Below are 15,835 nucleotides of genomic sequence, written 5' to 3' on the forward strand. Positions count from 1 at the left end.
AGAGGAGGCCAGACAGCAGTGAGGGGAGGGTGCTGGCAAGGGCAGTGTGGCAGTCCAGCGGCTAGGCTCATGTTCCTGAATCTCAGCTCTCACATGGCATAGAGAGGCTTCTTCCTCAATTTATCAATGAAGAATTGAAATCCTAGAAGCGGGGAGTGAGTTACCCAGGGTCACACCACAAGCCAGCTGCAGGAATGCTGTGAGGACCCAGGGCTCCTGCCTTCTAGCCCATGGGTCTACCTCTTGAAACCACTCCCTCAAGCTTGGGGACCCAACAGGACCAAAAGAGGTTCCACAGGCCATGAAACCAAGTGATCCCTATTAGGCTGGGTCCGACTCTTTCTACAGAGAAGGGATTTAAGCCTCTAAAAACCCTCCTAGCTAGCAGGCTCCCACAGTTCAGACTAAAGGAAAAAGCACTTCCTGGAGCAGCCTTGTGTGTCTGATTCTTTGGTCTCTTCTAGGCAAAACTATAAGAATTATTCCATGGAGTCAAGGACACACTTTCGAATCCAGGCAGCCACACTCCAAGCCAAGTCTTCCCTAGAGAATGGCAACAGATCCATGGTCCCATCAGTGTCCTTGTAGTTTTGTGCAGCACTCCCAGGCTGGAAGACAGAGTCATCTGGACAGAGCTCCTGGAAACATTTCAAAAAGGTCCCCTCACCCTGCCCTGCCTTTGGGGTCCACCGGTGCTCCAGTGGGATGGCATGACATAGGTCTCTGTGCAGAAGTGAAGCTGGCATTTTCACCAGTGTGGCCAAGGGCCTCTGCCAAGGACAGAGCAGGTAGAACCCTCTGCCTGCCCTATCACATATACGGGTACTTGTTTTTCACTGTGATGTTTAAGAGAATGTATGAACAGTTTACATTTTTCCTAAGAAATACATTGATGGGATCAAAGTTGGCTTAAAAAAAAAAAAAGAAAGAAAGAAAACCACCAACCAACCACCTGTAAATCATTGTTTTAACCCATACTGATGAGGTAAATCTGTATGATGCCACAGGCCAAAGTGCTTTTCAGACTTCAGCGAGGTCTCAGCTTCTAGGGCTGGAAGGACCCTCAGGAGGGTGTGCATCTCAGGCTTCAAGGCTTCTGGGGGTTGGACATAGAGGTTTTCACACAGACTCCTACCACTCTACTTCTGAACACTTCATTTTTACTGCCTTTGTAAGTTTCCAATTTAAAAAAAACCAAGCATGTCTTTTTAGTTGAGATAATTTTGAGTTCATCTGTAGGAAGAAAAAAATCAATTATTTCCACCAGTAAGAAATGGCGATGCCGAGGCCTGACTGAAGGGGATCTGTGTGGCACTTTCTGTGCCAAAGCCAAAAAATTTGGCAGGCAGTTTCTCAGACGCTAGTCTGACTCCTTGCTATATGCCAAACTGAAACCACTGGGAATAATTTATGAAACATAAAAATCTTCTGTACTTCACTTCAAGGTACATTTATTTACTGACAGCATTTTTCTTAGAAACAGAATGGTTACTCTTGGCCTGTTGTGTATGTTTTAGATTTTTCAGTTAAGAAAAAAGAGGTATTTAAGTAATAAAACATACACTTAAGAGATCATGCAACATCTATTTCAGTAAAATATGTGTTGCTTGAATTCTTAGGCAGGGCAGAAAGTTTGGATCAGAAGACATATGGCCCAGGCATGTTTTATTTAGACAAGATAATGTTTAAAGAATTTTAGAGTAAGTTACTAACACTTAAAAATGGAGAGATTTCACAAATAAATCTGGCTTCTGGTCTTTTTTTTTTTTAATTTTCTGTCAACATTGGACCTCACTCCCACAGGGCAACAATTAGTTGGAGCTGAATAGATGCTATTTTCAAAAGTTATATTACCTTTCTGGCCCCTAGAAGCATCTGAATTTGCAACCTCTTGGACTGTTAAATTGAGGACTCAAGGTTCAGTCAGTGACTAACACCAGGTTTACCATTCACAATCTAACAACTGCATACTTCAACTTAACCATTTCCCTGGAGGAAAAAATCATGTATACAGTAAATATTCATCTGTGAAAATGGGACTCCTCAAACACATGAATGTAGTTTCTGTAAGGGAAGAACCACAGACAACTTTTCCAGTCTTCCAGCCTGCTGTATTTAGCAAACACTTTTGAACATCTGCCAGGGCCTGGGTGGGTTAATCTATTAATATACAACCAGCCTCCTGTGGCTGATACTGAATGAAGTCATAGGTTTTAGGTAAAGCATATTCTCATTAGGAAAACAAAACAGAAAACACTCATCCAGGATCTTCTTTTGCACTTAGTACTGTCAGAGCAGAAATGCTATGAAAAGAAGGAGTTCTCATTTTGTTAGAACTAGATAAAAGAATGCGTTCCACGGAGGGCAAGTCCTTTATAAGCCCTCTCTCCAAAGCCTGGATGCTGGAAGCCCAGCCTATTTCCAGGTTGTTGGGCAGGGTGAAAGGGGTGATTAGAGCCAGGCTGCTGAATGAGGGTGGTCTGCTGTGGCTCCCTCACATATCAGAATGCTACCTACTGGTGTATAAAAGCATGGGTCACAGCATACCAAACATATAATTTGCAAAATTGCCATTTACAAAAAACTTTCATCTCAGTGTTCATTTTCGGTGCTTTTATTTTTAAATTTTCATGCCAGGATAGTTTCATTGTTGTTACTACTTCCTGCTGAGCTTCACTAATTAGACTGTCACCTTTACCTCAGTCTGCTGCCCTGGCTGCAGTCTGGCTGATAAGAGAAATCTGTAGGTTCTATCTCCTTTACCCTACCTGCAGCTTGAGATAGCCTATCAAAAACATGTATGTAGAGGAAGGTGAAAACGTTGGGTGTCTGACACCACCATATCCTTGTGCAGAGGCCTCTGAAGGTGAAAATTCTGTTATGGGCTTCTTCTTGTGCCTTGAGCCATTTCTGGTCATTGCTGCTTTAACAGTGCAGACTTTTCCAGCACATCTGCCCTGCAGAGGCAGCCAATCGGGTGGAGAGTTTTGGCCTAGAAATAAGGAGGCCTGAATTCTAGTCCCTGCTTTGCTACTGATTTTCAGAGTGACCGCGAAAGTCATGGATCCTCTGAAGATTAGTACTTTGGACTAGATTAAAGCTCTTTCCTGCTGTCAGCAGTTCTGATTCTAACCCTGGTCAAATCTGTTTCTGGGCTTTCATCTCCAAAAGGATGCAACAGATATATACCTCCCTACCTTTTGCCAAAGCCTCGTGTCCCCAAGCAGCATAACCAGAAGTGATAGGCTTCCTCAATCAGGGGCCCAGGAAACCCAGAGAGCAAATAATCCTCATTTAGGGCAAGTGTGAATCCTATGCGCCCAAAGGAACTCAGTTGATAGGAAGCAGCAACTATTTAACATGATCTGAACAGGCCCTTGGCAACAGAAAGTCTACCTACACTTTTCACTGGTCCCAGGCCTTGGACTCAGTAGGGTGGCTTCCAGCAGTATGCCAGTCCCTATCAGCTCTCCCATGTATTGGCAGGATTCCCTATTCCTTATCTCTCAAGTCAGAATGGGAGTGTTTCCAAGACAGCTATCGTCATTCACAGCAAAAAGCCACGACCTGACAGCAAAGCCAGGACCCTAAAAGGCCAACACCAACCAAACATTTGGCTGAGGTCCAGGTGAAAGATTCTCAGCTACTGAAGAACAGCACTAGGAGGATTTCAGAAAGCCCCAGCCTGCAGACTGCTTGAATCATTCAATAGGGAAAAAAACCCAAAGATACTCTCTGGAGTTGCTCCCAAGTTTATTTCCTCTAAGATGATGGGGAGTGGACAACAATCTTGTTCACTTCAAATTTAATGCCCAGCAGTGTGCCTTTTCAACAGTTTTCTTTGGTCTTTAGCACCATCACACATATTCAGTAATAAATGAAAGGTGCCTGAATTCCAAAAACCAAGCAGCAAATGGGAACTTCTCATCCCCGCCCTTAGATGCTGCTTTCCAAGGCTGGAGAGTGCCTTTCTGCTTGGGTTAGCACAGCACTGTGGAAATCTGGTGCAAAGTTCATTACTGCCCAACAGGGTAAGTCTATAAACAAGGAGCCTCATTTAGGGGCTTGAAAAATCCATTTCTAAGTGAGCACTCTGAGTTACTTCTACTGTATAATAAAGCCCTTACTTGGGGAAGACATACAATTACAGAAGATTACTATGGACTTCTAAAAGTTGACATTCAAGTTTAATCAGATACATAGTATCTCACAAATAACTGGATTGGATGGTTTTGTTTTTCTTCACATCATTAAGACTTTACAACACCAGACACCAAATGCTCTGGGTAGAATACTAGCTAATAAGTGCTGACTACTTAACAGTGCCTTGCATGTATCTAATCCTCATAACCACCCTATTAAGTAGGGCTATTACTGCCATTTTACAGATGAGAAAATTGAGACACAGGTTAAATAAATAACTTGCTTAAGATCACACAGTGATTATGCAGCAGGAAGATATGAAACCAGGCAGCAGAACTCTAAAGCCCATGCTTCGCTCAACTGACAGTCAAGCTTTAAAATGATCGATTTAAAGTCAGCTCCGACTTGTATTGACTCTTGGACCACTGTTAAGGATGGAAAAGGTACTGGCTAATAACTCCAACACTAGAAATCCTTCGCTTGAAGCACATGTCTATGTAGCATGGTTCCCCTGTTGCACTTGGTATCATGAGGATAGGGTCCAACTTGGACAAAGCCAAAAGAAAAAAGGTAATCCTTAAGCAACAGTATTTGCTCATAAAATCATTGGGATGTTGGAGGAAAAGATATTATCTAGTATCCAGTTAGAGAAGTAGGGCTCCATCAGCTACTCCAGAGATGGGAAGTGAAGCCTGAACAGATGTAGGAGCGCAGGCCTGCACTGAGAGGCTTGAGGCATTTTTGAAAGCACAAAAAGCAAGTCTCCGAGGCTAACAAGTTGAGTACTAATAAAAGGAAAGAGGCAGAAAGCCTATCTCCAGTAAAGAGTTTGGATTTTATTCCCTGCACAAGGGGAAGCAATTAAAGTTCTAAGGAGGGGGAGATACCATCCAATTTACTCAAAATTATTTTATAGGTTGTGTGAAGACTGTTTTATATAGGGTTAAACATGGAAGCTGGGAGGCCAGTGCCATGCATGCCAAAAGCGAAAAGCAGTAATTGCTTCTGCTTTGTGAGCTGATAAAAATACCTCATCTTCCCTTGACCAGATTTAGGGAGGAAAGTATTTCAAAAAGCTAAGTGATAATAATAATCAGCCTCAAAGAGTCAATATGAGTTGGAATTTCACATTTTTTACCCTCACGAGAAATCAGAAATCCAGTTTATCAAAATCCATACCCGTAAACAATACTTGTAGTAAAGACCAACATGAAAATGCCCCATTAGCACCTGTCTCACTACTAAAAAGAATGGTTATTCTTCTTCCTCATATTAAAACAACAGTGATTATTAAGGGCCATGAGGATAAGTGGTTTGTGAAAAACAACTTCCCGTCCTATACCCTGTAGCTATTAACTGTCTGTGGGCTAAGTTCAGCTACCCTCATGGAGAGAGGATCATTATTTTGCACTACTTCAAAGCTGAAGAACTAGCTCTGATTCTGGAATTGGTAGAAGTTATTCCCAAACCTTGGGTATGGACAATGCTGGAAGTCAACCTCATTGTCTTTCTGATAGCATAGTCCAGGCTTCCCCATTCACACAATGCTTAAGACTTGCTTTTGGATCCTAAATGACTAGATTAACTACAATGTGGCCCCCCCGAGAAAAGCTGGGCCCCTCACTCGCTAAGACAACCAAACTGTCCCATAAGCATTCAGAGTTCACCATTATAACCAGACACTTGAGGTAAAAACCCTCAGTTACTTTTTTCAATTTCCTTTTCTCAGCACCAAAAAAATCTGGTCCATAAGCACTGATATTATAGGTGTTCAAAGCAAATAGGTGCTGGTCATCTTTTGATCACAATCAGTTTTAGATGCCTAAAATCTGTACCTTATTGATACTGCTGCTTCATTCATATGCAGAGAAAAACAAACTTCTGGTGGAAAGCATCCAAAGATGAATAAATCTTCCGGTGGACAGGGCCTTTTCTCAAGAAACTAAAATGTAAAAGAAAGTATCTCTTAAAGTGTCCTTTAAAAAAAGATAATGATACTCAACGCAACCATGGAAATTTTGTAGTTGAACATTTTTACTCTATACTTTTTAATTTAATGATGGCAAAATACTTAAGAAACAGGAACCAGGGGGAAGAAACAGAAGGAATTCAGCTGTGCCCCCTAAAGGAATAATATAATTCAGTCAGGAGAAGGCTGCATAGGACTCTGATGGCCCTCATACCCATGCCTCACATGATGGGGACATCCTGAACCAGGCCTGTGTCCTAGGGAAGTCTCACTGAGTTTAAGACTAGAGCAGGGAGGCTACATAAGGTACAGAAGGAGGGGTTGAGGGGTTACAAATCTTCTACCCAGGAAGAGTAGTTGATCTTTAAATTCAGGTGAGTAAATTTAATATTCAGGAGATATTAACCAAAACTCCAACTTTTCTCATGTCCACCAATTTCAAAGGCTTAAAAAATTAGTTGGGGTTATTACATTAGCTATGATGCACTTACATGCAAGTGTCATCAGTTGACTCTCAGAAACTGACTGCTAGCCAATGTCTTTGTAATAAACAAACACGACCACCAACTGCCTGCATTTCTGAATTATGCCAAAGAAACTTACCTTCTTTCCTATTTGCCGTTTTCAGTCTCAGGACCATAGGCAGCTGGACTTTTGACTCGTTTATTGTTATTCCTTTTTAACAACGCATGCTTCCTTAAGAAGGAGCTTTGTACACAGAGAATTTGTTACCTTGATGCTCACAGTACTTTGTTTTATATCACACAGACATTGAAAGTAGTGGGAGAGTCTTCTAATACCTGGTTTAAGAGATGCCCTATAAAGAAAACTCATTTTTAAATTTTTAAAGTTTGTGTTGACCAAACTACAACTATCTGAAAGTATTTCAACTTGTTGGGTTTACATTTAAGTGAGTAAAATTCTATTATTTTTTCCTTAGTCAGGCTTTTCAGATATTTCAAACCAGATATTACTGCCAAGACCAAACACATCGAAATATGTTGTGCCTATTACTTGGCTTTGGAAAATCTGAAGCTATCAAACTTCTAAATTTATGATTAGATGGTATTAAATGCCAAGCCACAAAAAATACTTCCCCAAAAGTATAAATAGCTAGAAATTTTAAAGGAATTAATTAAATTTATACACATGTGTTTTAAAGAAAGAATTAGATAAGTTGGGGAATATTCTTATGTAATCAACTCTAACTTTAGTCCTTTACAACTGTATTATAACTTTATTTAATTCAGTAAAAGTCAAAAATTGATGGTTCTTAATATAGTATGTGGAGATCAAAATGAAAGACTACAAAGTACCTTAAAAAAAGAAAAGGCATTCAGCTCAATCCTGGTTCCTTCAATATTACTGCCAAACTTCTATAAAAGAAGGCTTGTAATAAAGAAAGACTAACAGAAACATAGAAGATGATTTAGGAAAAAAATTTCATTTACCAATTTTAACAATCTAGAAAAAAAGAAAGTCTGACTATAATACTGGCTGATAGACATCATGTTTAAGTAGAAAACACAAAGATAAAAAAAGTAGTATCGCTGAAAATATTGCACAACTTCAGGTGTTTCCTCCAAATTTGCTTTATGTAATTGGGTGGATATAAATTAATGAACAAAAACTTGAGCAAGATACATGTAACAATTTAACAGAACCTGATAATCTAATTTTTTCAATTTCTCAAACTCATCATGGGGCTCATAAGAAAATTAACCAACCTGGATACTACTACAGTTGAACATCAAATCTTTAAGAAGTGCTTATGACATACTAAATTCCTCTATAATGCAATTATGAAGAACCCTTCAAGAGTTTTTGTGTTTTGTATGTAGAAAAGTGTTAGAGTCAAATTTTCAACACAATATAAAATAATAAGAAACTTTTCTGATTTGTTAGGTTGAGATTGCATCTCCTTTAGCTAATAAATGATTTCTTAAGCTGTAATATCACTGAGCTAAACAAATGTCACCTTGGAGTACATAAAGAAAAATAAACACATGCTAAATGGATAAAACATTACAACTACATCTTTACTAGACCATCTCTACCTCTAACACTTCAGAAGCTTAGAGATTCAGAGTGTTCTTACATGAACTGCAAGAAAAAGACAAAGGAGAAATTCTTTTTTGAGATCACAACTATGAAGTCATGTGGTTATACAAATTTTGCATTTGTGTGCAAAACATGAAACACATTTATCTTAATTCTCCCTGCTTAAAACTGCCAGTCAGCTAGCAGGACTTTCCTTCCAAGAAACAGAGACTGAGATGTGTTTTATATAACTTCAATAACCTCAGCACTACAGTAAGAGATGCAGTATCCTTTTGCTATGGTTCAAGACAACAGAGAAGGAGGTCACAGGAAAGAATAAATCAAAACTATTACAACTGAGAAACTTTTCTCAGTTTCACCATGGTGCCACTTTCATTTTACATAAAGCATGGTGGCATAATTCAAGCTCAAAAAATCAGAAATCTTAATATTTAAAATTTACCTTGACTTTTAATTATCACCATATTAACAACCAAAATAATTAGATAAAATACATAGGAAAGGGTAATATTAAACCCCACTTTACTAGAGTTGGTTTCTTGAGACTAACTCATTTTTATAGAAAAGGGATAGTGCATCTCAGTTTGCTTACAAGCTAGGAGATCACTTTGAATTCTGCATTTCCTAACTGCAAACAGATATAGCACTTATAACAGGTTATAAATAAACTGGTTTTCAAGCATAGAGCCAGCCCCAACGATAATAATACACTATTTAAAAAGACCTAAGGCAATGAATTCCATTTCCAATGGAAAAAAAGAACTGTGCAAACAAGCTTAAAACTACTTTTTTGTGCCAGTGTTATAAAATGTAGCTTTTAATAAAACCTTGACCCAAATGCCAGCAACTTCAGAAAAGAATTTGGGTTGGGGGAAGAAGAAAGTTATTTCATTTAGGAGAAACAACCACTACCTTTTTCCTAATCTTCAATACGCACAATTTAAACATATACAGCTGCTGTAACACTTTACACAATTCCTATGCACTGGAGCAATAACATGATCTAAATACAATTATATTTTAAACACTGGGTCAAGGCTTTACATAAAAATACCATTCTACTTTCCCCCTAAGTTTCTAAAATATCACGTACTTTCCCCCAACATCTGCAGCCATTCAGGAATTTTTAGGAAACTTTTGTGCATGATCTTAATTCCTAATCCCTGGCTCTTTGGGCTCAGTGACAAAAGATCAAAACCACCAAAAATGATGGTTCACTTGAAGTCAGATAAGAGACCCTGGCTCAATTAGTCTCATAGGACGAAAGCAGTGCTGCATCAACTGGCTCCATGCAGGAGGGGCACGTGAAGGATCTCATCAACCAGTCATCTATACAGTCCAGGTGATAGATGTGCATGCACGGCAGAAATCGAATTGGGTCCCCATAAACAAAGTCCATCATACAGATCACACACCTGTTGAGAGTGAGGGAGAGAAATCAGAAAGCATTTTTAGAGAAGTCAGCTACCTCGAATACTTAAAATCCCTATTACAAAGACAGTGTCAATATGAACGGATGGAAATGGCTTGCCTGTCATCCTACCACCTAAGGATGCAGACTGAATTCTTTCCCAGTAAGTGTTAATCCATCCAAAATCTCTCATTTCAAACACCTGGGAATTTGAAAACTTTCCGAGCATTCAAAAGGGCAAAGAAAAAGGGACCACGTGGTGATAAAGTCCATTGCTAGAACTGTGCCTGTAGAATAGCTACATGTTATAGTGGGCAATTGAAGGAAATCATCAGATTAATTTTGTTTACTTGAACTGAATTTTTAGTGTGAGCCCAGAAATAAGACGGTTTTCACTTTAATAACTACATGTTAAAACAGAGCTATTAATTTCAGCCTACTTCATAGGCTGCTGTAGGCTAAAGGTCTCTTCATTAACTCCAGTTTCAAATTCACTGCTCTCTCCTACAGGCTCAAGAAGCAACCCAATTCTGCAGTGTTCCAGAAGTCAATATTCTACATAGGTTATGATCTTAAGTACTAACATTAAATGGTGCTATGGCTCAAACAACTAAACAATGATATAGTAAATCAGATTATGCCTGTGTTGGTAAAGGCCATTCTCAACCTAAAAGGAGAATGGTTCTCTCCTCATTAGGGATTCTCATGCAATAAATGAACGCTGAAGACAAAAACTAAGAAACGGATATATATTTTCCTCGTATCACTAAAACCTTTAGCAACAATTTTAATAGCTGCATAACCTACCAAAGTATTCTTGTATTTTAATTTACTTAACTCTTCCTCTATTATTGTTTTTCACTATATAAAACTATGGTGAATATCTTTGTGCATAAAGCTCGAAGGGTTGGAGTGGGGTACATATTTTGCAATTGATCCTAAGAATTAACTGTTTCAAAGGGTTTAGATCTAAAGATCCTTGACACTAGGTACTAGTTCATACTTAAACAGGTGAATCATTTTTAATTGACATTAACTATCATCCAAGTGGACATAGGCAAGATATAAAATGATCAGAATTCACACCATCATTTATTTGTTAGCTATTTTTATATGAAAAATTTCCTCAATTGCTCCATCTGAACATTTTCTTGCATGAATAATTAAATATCTAACTTCCAAAATGCAGAAAAATATTTTTCAAAAACAAATCTCTGAAGATAGACTTTTGAAATGTGTGTAAATTAACTGAAACTTACTCCCGGATCTTTTTTTCTGATCCATCTCTTCCAGGGTCATAAACTCCTTTAGGCAGATGCTGTATAAGGCCTATTCTTTGAGCTATCCTAATTTGTTCCTCTTCAGTCAGCTGAGTTGCTAGGCGAGTCTGGCTAGGTGTTGGATGATAGACCGGAACTGGAACTTGTTCCTAAATTTTAAAAAATGGAGAAAAGAATTATTTTTAAAAAATCTGTTTTCTGGGGTTATGTTTTCCTCTGTTTCTTCCTTTATTGGCTAGGGGAGGGGGCCTTAGGGAGAGGCAGATTGGGCAAGTGTGCAACAGCATGAGATTGTTTTACCTTACCTAAATTTTAGCATATCTGACTTATCTTTAAAGGATATAAACTTTACTGAAAACTGGCATGGAATATTACCTGAAGTATTTCTACAGGAAAACCATATAACCCAGATATATTCACTGCTGACACACAAATAGATAAACGAATGTAACTAATTAATTAACCAGACTTCATTCACTGTTCTGTAGGTCTCAATGGAGTTCTGTGGCCTCAGTATATCATTATTTACATTAGAACTGGCCATTACAGATTCTTCTCATTTGCAAACTTTTCTTTTATGTAGATGACAACTTTAAACTTAATTTATTATTTATTTGGAAAGATTGGACATTGCTGCAATAAACTTCCGTACAATTTCTTTTAGGCTTTTGGATACATATTTGGACATGATAACGGACTGAGCCAAACAGAGGCCACCTTCCTTCTAAATGGAATACATAAGCTTTTAGGAATATAAATTAAATAGCCAGATATCTACTCATAACATTTACTTACTTGTATATATTACTATATAAAATAAAGCAATTTAGACTCTTGACCTCTGAATAATGTAGAAGTTATGGGTGCTGACCCCCACAATGGAAAACCCACCTATTACTACAATTAGCCCTCTGTATTCCCAGTTCCACATTTGAAGATTTAACCAACCATGGTTCATATAGCACTGTAGTACATATTTGTTGAAAAAGTCTGTATGAGTGGACCCAGGCAGTTCAAACCCATGTTATTCAAGGGTCAATTGTATTGCTTTTTTTTTCCTACTCACATCTATGAAATAATTTTATTCACACTCTTTATACATTCTTTCACCAGATACTTGAATATCTATTATGTGCCAGCTGATGGGGAGTGAAGAGTAAACAAAACAAAGTTCCTACAGTGATGAAGGATGTTGCTTAGATAAGATACTAAGAGAAAAACCTCTTTGATGAGACATCTGAGAAGAGATCTCAGTGAAGTATGATAGCGCATCTCTGACCTAATGGTTTCTTGTGGCTAGATCCATTTTTGAGCCACCTAATACAGTGTTTCAGAGCTCTACTGAATAAACTGAGCCATTAACACCTTCAATCCATGTATGAAGTTTTCATGGGAAATCTTATTTAAAGCCACAACTACCTATTAACATTACATTAGAAAATGCTATTTCCATTCATCCTGTAGGATCACTCATGATCTCTACAATTAAAGCACTTGCTTACGACGACAGCCAACATTTGCAATTATGAGATCATGTCTCCAGGAATAATTGCCAAAGTTGTGTTAAGCTTTAAAAATTATTTTGTGAAATAACCTCCATTAACATTGAGAACTAGCATCAACTGAGGCTGTTCTGAGCCAATAGCTTCTGTGGCTCAAAATAAAATAGCACCCAGAGTGACAGACTTTATATGGGCTCAAGTACAAATATCCTTTTCAAAGAGAAATTTTAGGAGAAAGTCTCAAATACATATAAATAAGGCTCAAATACTGAAATATTTAATTCAAGGAGAAAGACACTTCACTACAATGTCTGTTTAAAAGATATCATTATGTTTTTTTAAATTAGTCTTATTCTTATAAACCCCTTTTCTGACAGTAGTTACTGAGTTTCTTGTCAAAGGCAATTCAACAACTTTAAATATTCCTTTTCTCTGAGATTCAGAACAAATCTATAATTAAAAATCTCAAAACCCAGTAAATCCTTTATCAAATAATTAAGATTTATATTCTCTGGTACAAGTAAAATGCCAGTTGTTCAAAGTTTCATGTTTTATGAATTTCCACATTAAATCATTAATGGTTACTTTCATATGTCTAGTTCATCATTTAGGAAATAATAACCAAGTATGTGAATGCTTATCAGAACTGTATTCTTCATCCAAATTTATTTATTTAGTTCATATTACATGCAAAGGAGACATCATTTTATTAGTAAGTATGATTAGTACATCCAGCTAACCTTAGTATTAAGTTACTTTTCTGTCACTTAACAGAGTGACCGTATTGAAGTGATGTGATTTATCTGGATTACCCTGTATTATAAAACTGCTATAAGACTTAAATGAGGAAGATGGTGAACCTTGGAATGGTAGAAACTCAATAAATGGTAGCTATTATAACTATTAATGTTACATTTAAAGAGCTATTATCTATTATTGCAGCCCAATTAGCTGTTTCCTCTAAGTTTCATGTTTGCCCATCTTACTGCCTTTATTCTTGATATTTCCTCTACTTCTCCCGGCAGGTCCACTGTTCCAAATTATACCTTGTCTAGCGAGTTACTAGTGTAAATGAAGCTTTCCCCAATCCTCCCTCCTGCCACCCAATATTGAGAGACTCTGCCCTCTTCATCTTAATTACATAGGTGTATACCTATTAGAAAATTAGGAAGATTATACAGAATACAGTGAAACTTCAGTTAACAAGTGCAGTCATCAAGACTCAATTCTTCTGGCTTTCACAGAGCAAAGGAAGCACAAAACTGACTTCATTTCTCTAGCACAGCTTGAAAGCTTTCTTTCAGCCCTGTATATCTGCAGCACTGTGCCCATAGGCATTTTTTTTTTTTTGCTTTATAAAGTTTTTTTGTAACGAGTATTTCCTTTTAAACAAGTTTGTATAGGTACAAAAATTTTCAGTTTGTAGGTCAAACTCAGAGAATCTTCTATAAGTAACATGTATATTATCAAAGCCCTATTTTATGCACTAAAAAAAAATAACTTTGTTAACCAGGCTTTATAGTGCACATAAAAGTTACATGACCCTTCAGTTACTAACGATCATAAACATGGCTACTGCATCTCTGGTTTAGATACTCACCTCTTCCAGGTTTTATACCTAGTGGGCAAACTTTCAATGCAGAAAAATTTCATAGTTGAGAGTCAAAAAGACTGTCCTTGCTCTGCCACTTAGTAATCATAAGACTTTGACCAAGTTATTTAACTTCTATGCACTTCAGACCTTTTATTCATACTAGGGATGTATTTTTTTTTTTTGGTAGTTGTTAAATCAAGGGAACAGTCTAAGTATCATTTAGATATTTAAAATGATTCATCATTCTAATTTCAGTTTACATGCAACTTTTCAGAAAACCTCTATAGGGAAGGAAATGACTAAGAACTCCTGATATTTTAAAGATGGATGTGGCCTCACCCTTCTTACCACACACACACTCAATTTTAATTCCCATCATACTTGTTAACAGTGACCTAAAGTGGGGAGGGTGTAGCTCAGTGGTGGAGTGCTTGCCTAGCATGCATGAGGTACTGGGTTCAATCCCCAGTACTCCATTAAAAAATAAATAAACCTAATTACCACCACCCCCCAAAAAATTTTTTAAATGACCTAAGTTGGAGTTATTGTTTAGTAACTAGAAATCCAACGTAATTCTAGGTGGCAAAAAATGGCATCTTGTTTCTAATGTCAGGTAGGAAACAGTGAATGGAAGATTAGACAAGGATATAAAAAATAGCAATTTTTAAAAGATTCGGATTCCAGGACAGTTCAACATTCCCTAACTGATGGCTCCCTGTGCCTAAACTCTTCGTGTGAACAATATGATTCATGCTTTCCCTCTGGGAGTCTGTAATGTATATGCTAAGCAGGGGTGCCTACTCAGTACCTTGGGCTTCCCTAGCAGACAACACTTCACACATGTTGGCATAATTCAATGCTGGAGAATTAAGCACATTCTGTGTGACTCTACTAGGAGAGAACTAACTGTTGGAAGCCTGTGCCTTTTTTCTATGGATCTATGTTTCTTTTTCCTTTACCAATTTTGATCAGTATTATTTTCCAATAATAAATGATAGCTGTGATTACAATTATATGCTAAGACCTGTAAGTCCTCCAATGGACTCAAAGAACATTACAGTCTAGAAAATGTTAAGATGGACAGTGCCTGCACTGACTCCTTTGTTTTCGAATAGTTTATTTGGTGATGTTCATTAGAAATGCTCCCCTGGAAGGTGTGGAGAAAAGGGAATCCTCCTACATTGTTGGTGGGAATGTACATTGGTGTAGCCACTATGGAAAACAGTATGGAGTTTCCTTAAAAAACTAAAAATAGAGTTGTCATATGACCCAGTCACCATATAAGCCTATTCCTGAGTATATATCCGGAGAAAACTAATCTGAAAAGATACCTGCACTCAATGTTCACAGCAGCACTACTTAAAATAGCCAAGACACGGAAGCAACCTAAACATCTGCCCATCAGCAGATGAATGGAGAGATGTGGTATATATACAACGGAATATTACTCAGCCATAAAAAGGATGAAATGATTCCATTTGCAGCAACATGGATGAACCTAGAGATTATCATACTAAATGAAGTAAATGAGACAGAGAAAGACAAATATCACATGATACCACTTATATGTGGAATCTAAAAAAAAATGATACAAATGAATGTATTTACAAAAAAGAAAGAGACTCACAGACAGAAAACAATTTTATGGCTACCAAAGGAGGAAGGGGAAGGAGGGATAAATTAGTTTAGGATTAGATACAAACTACTATACACAAGATAGATAAACAAGGTCCTACTATATAGCTCAGGGGACTATATTCAGTATCTTGTAATAACCTATAATGAAAAAGAATATGAAAAAGAATATATATATATATATATATATATATCTGAATCACTTAGCTGTACATGAGAAACTAACACAACATTGTAAGT

At 37.5% G+C, this 15,835-nt stretch overlaps 2 protein-coding genes across 10 annotated transcripts in view; one reads left to right on the forward strand and one right to left on the reverse strand.

Annotated features, from left to right (window-relative positions):
- TTC39A (tetratricopeptide repeat domain 39A) overlaps positions 1-12,239 on the forward strand; it is a 59,837-nt gene extending 47,598 nt beyond the window's left edge. For 7 of the 9 annotated variants that reach the window (XM_072974466.1, XM_015236143.3, XM_072974471.1 and 4 more), the window contains one exon: positions 465-1,497. In XM_072974466.1, the coding sequence (XP_072830567.1) occupies positions 465-588 (124 nt within the window). In that variant the 3' untranslated portion in view covers positions 589-1,497. Of the gene's footprint in view, positions 1-464; positions 1,498-3,940; positions 4,032-11,977 lie in introns of those variants that run through there. The other 2 variants (XR_012079119.1, XR_012079118.1) reach the window with 2 other exon arrangements.
- Positions 6,762-15,835, reverse strand: part of RNF11 (ring finger protein 11) — a 35,587-nt gene continuing 26,513 nt past the window's right edge. Inside the window, exons 2-3 of the mRNA XM_072974475.1 lie at positions 10,844-11,013; positions 6,762-9,588 (exon numbers count right to left, since the gene is read on the reverse strand). Coding sequence (XP_072830576.1) covers positions 9,417-9,588; positions 10,844-11,013 — 342 coding nt within the window. The 3' untranslated portion in view covers positions 6,762-9,416. The remainder of the gene's footprint in view (positions 9,589-10,843; positions 11,014-15,835) is intronic.

Source organism: Vicugna pacos, chromosome 13 (assembly GCF_048564905.1).
Source record: "Vicugna pacos chromosome 13, VicPac4, whole genome shotgun sequence".
Taxonomy (NCBI): Eukaryota; Metazoa; Chordata; class Mammalia; order Artiodactyla; family Camelidae; genus Vicugna; species Vicugna pacos.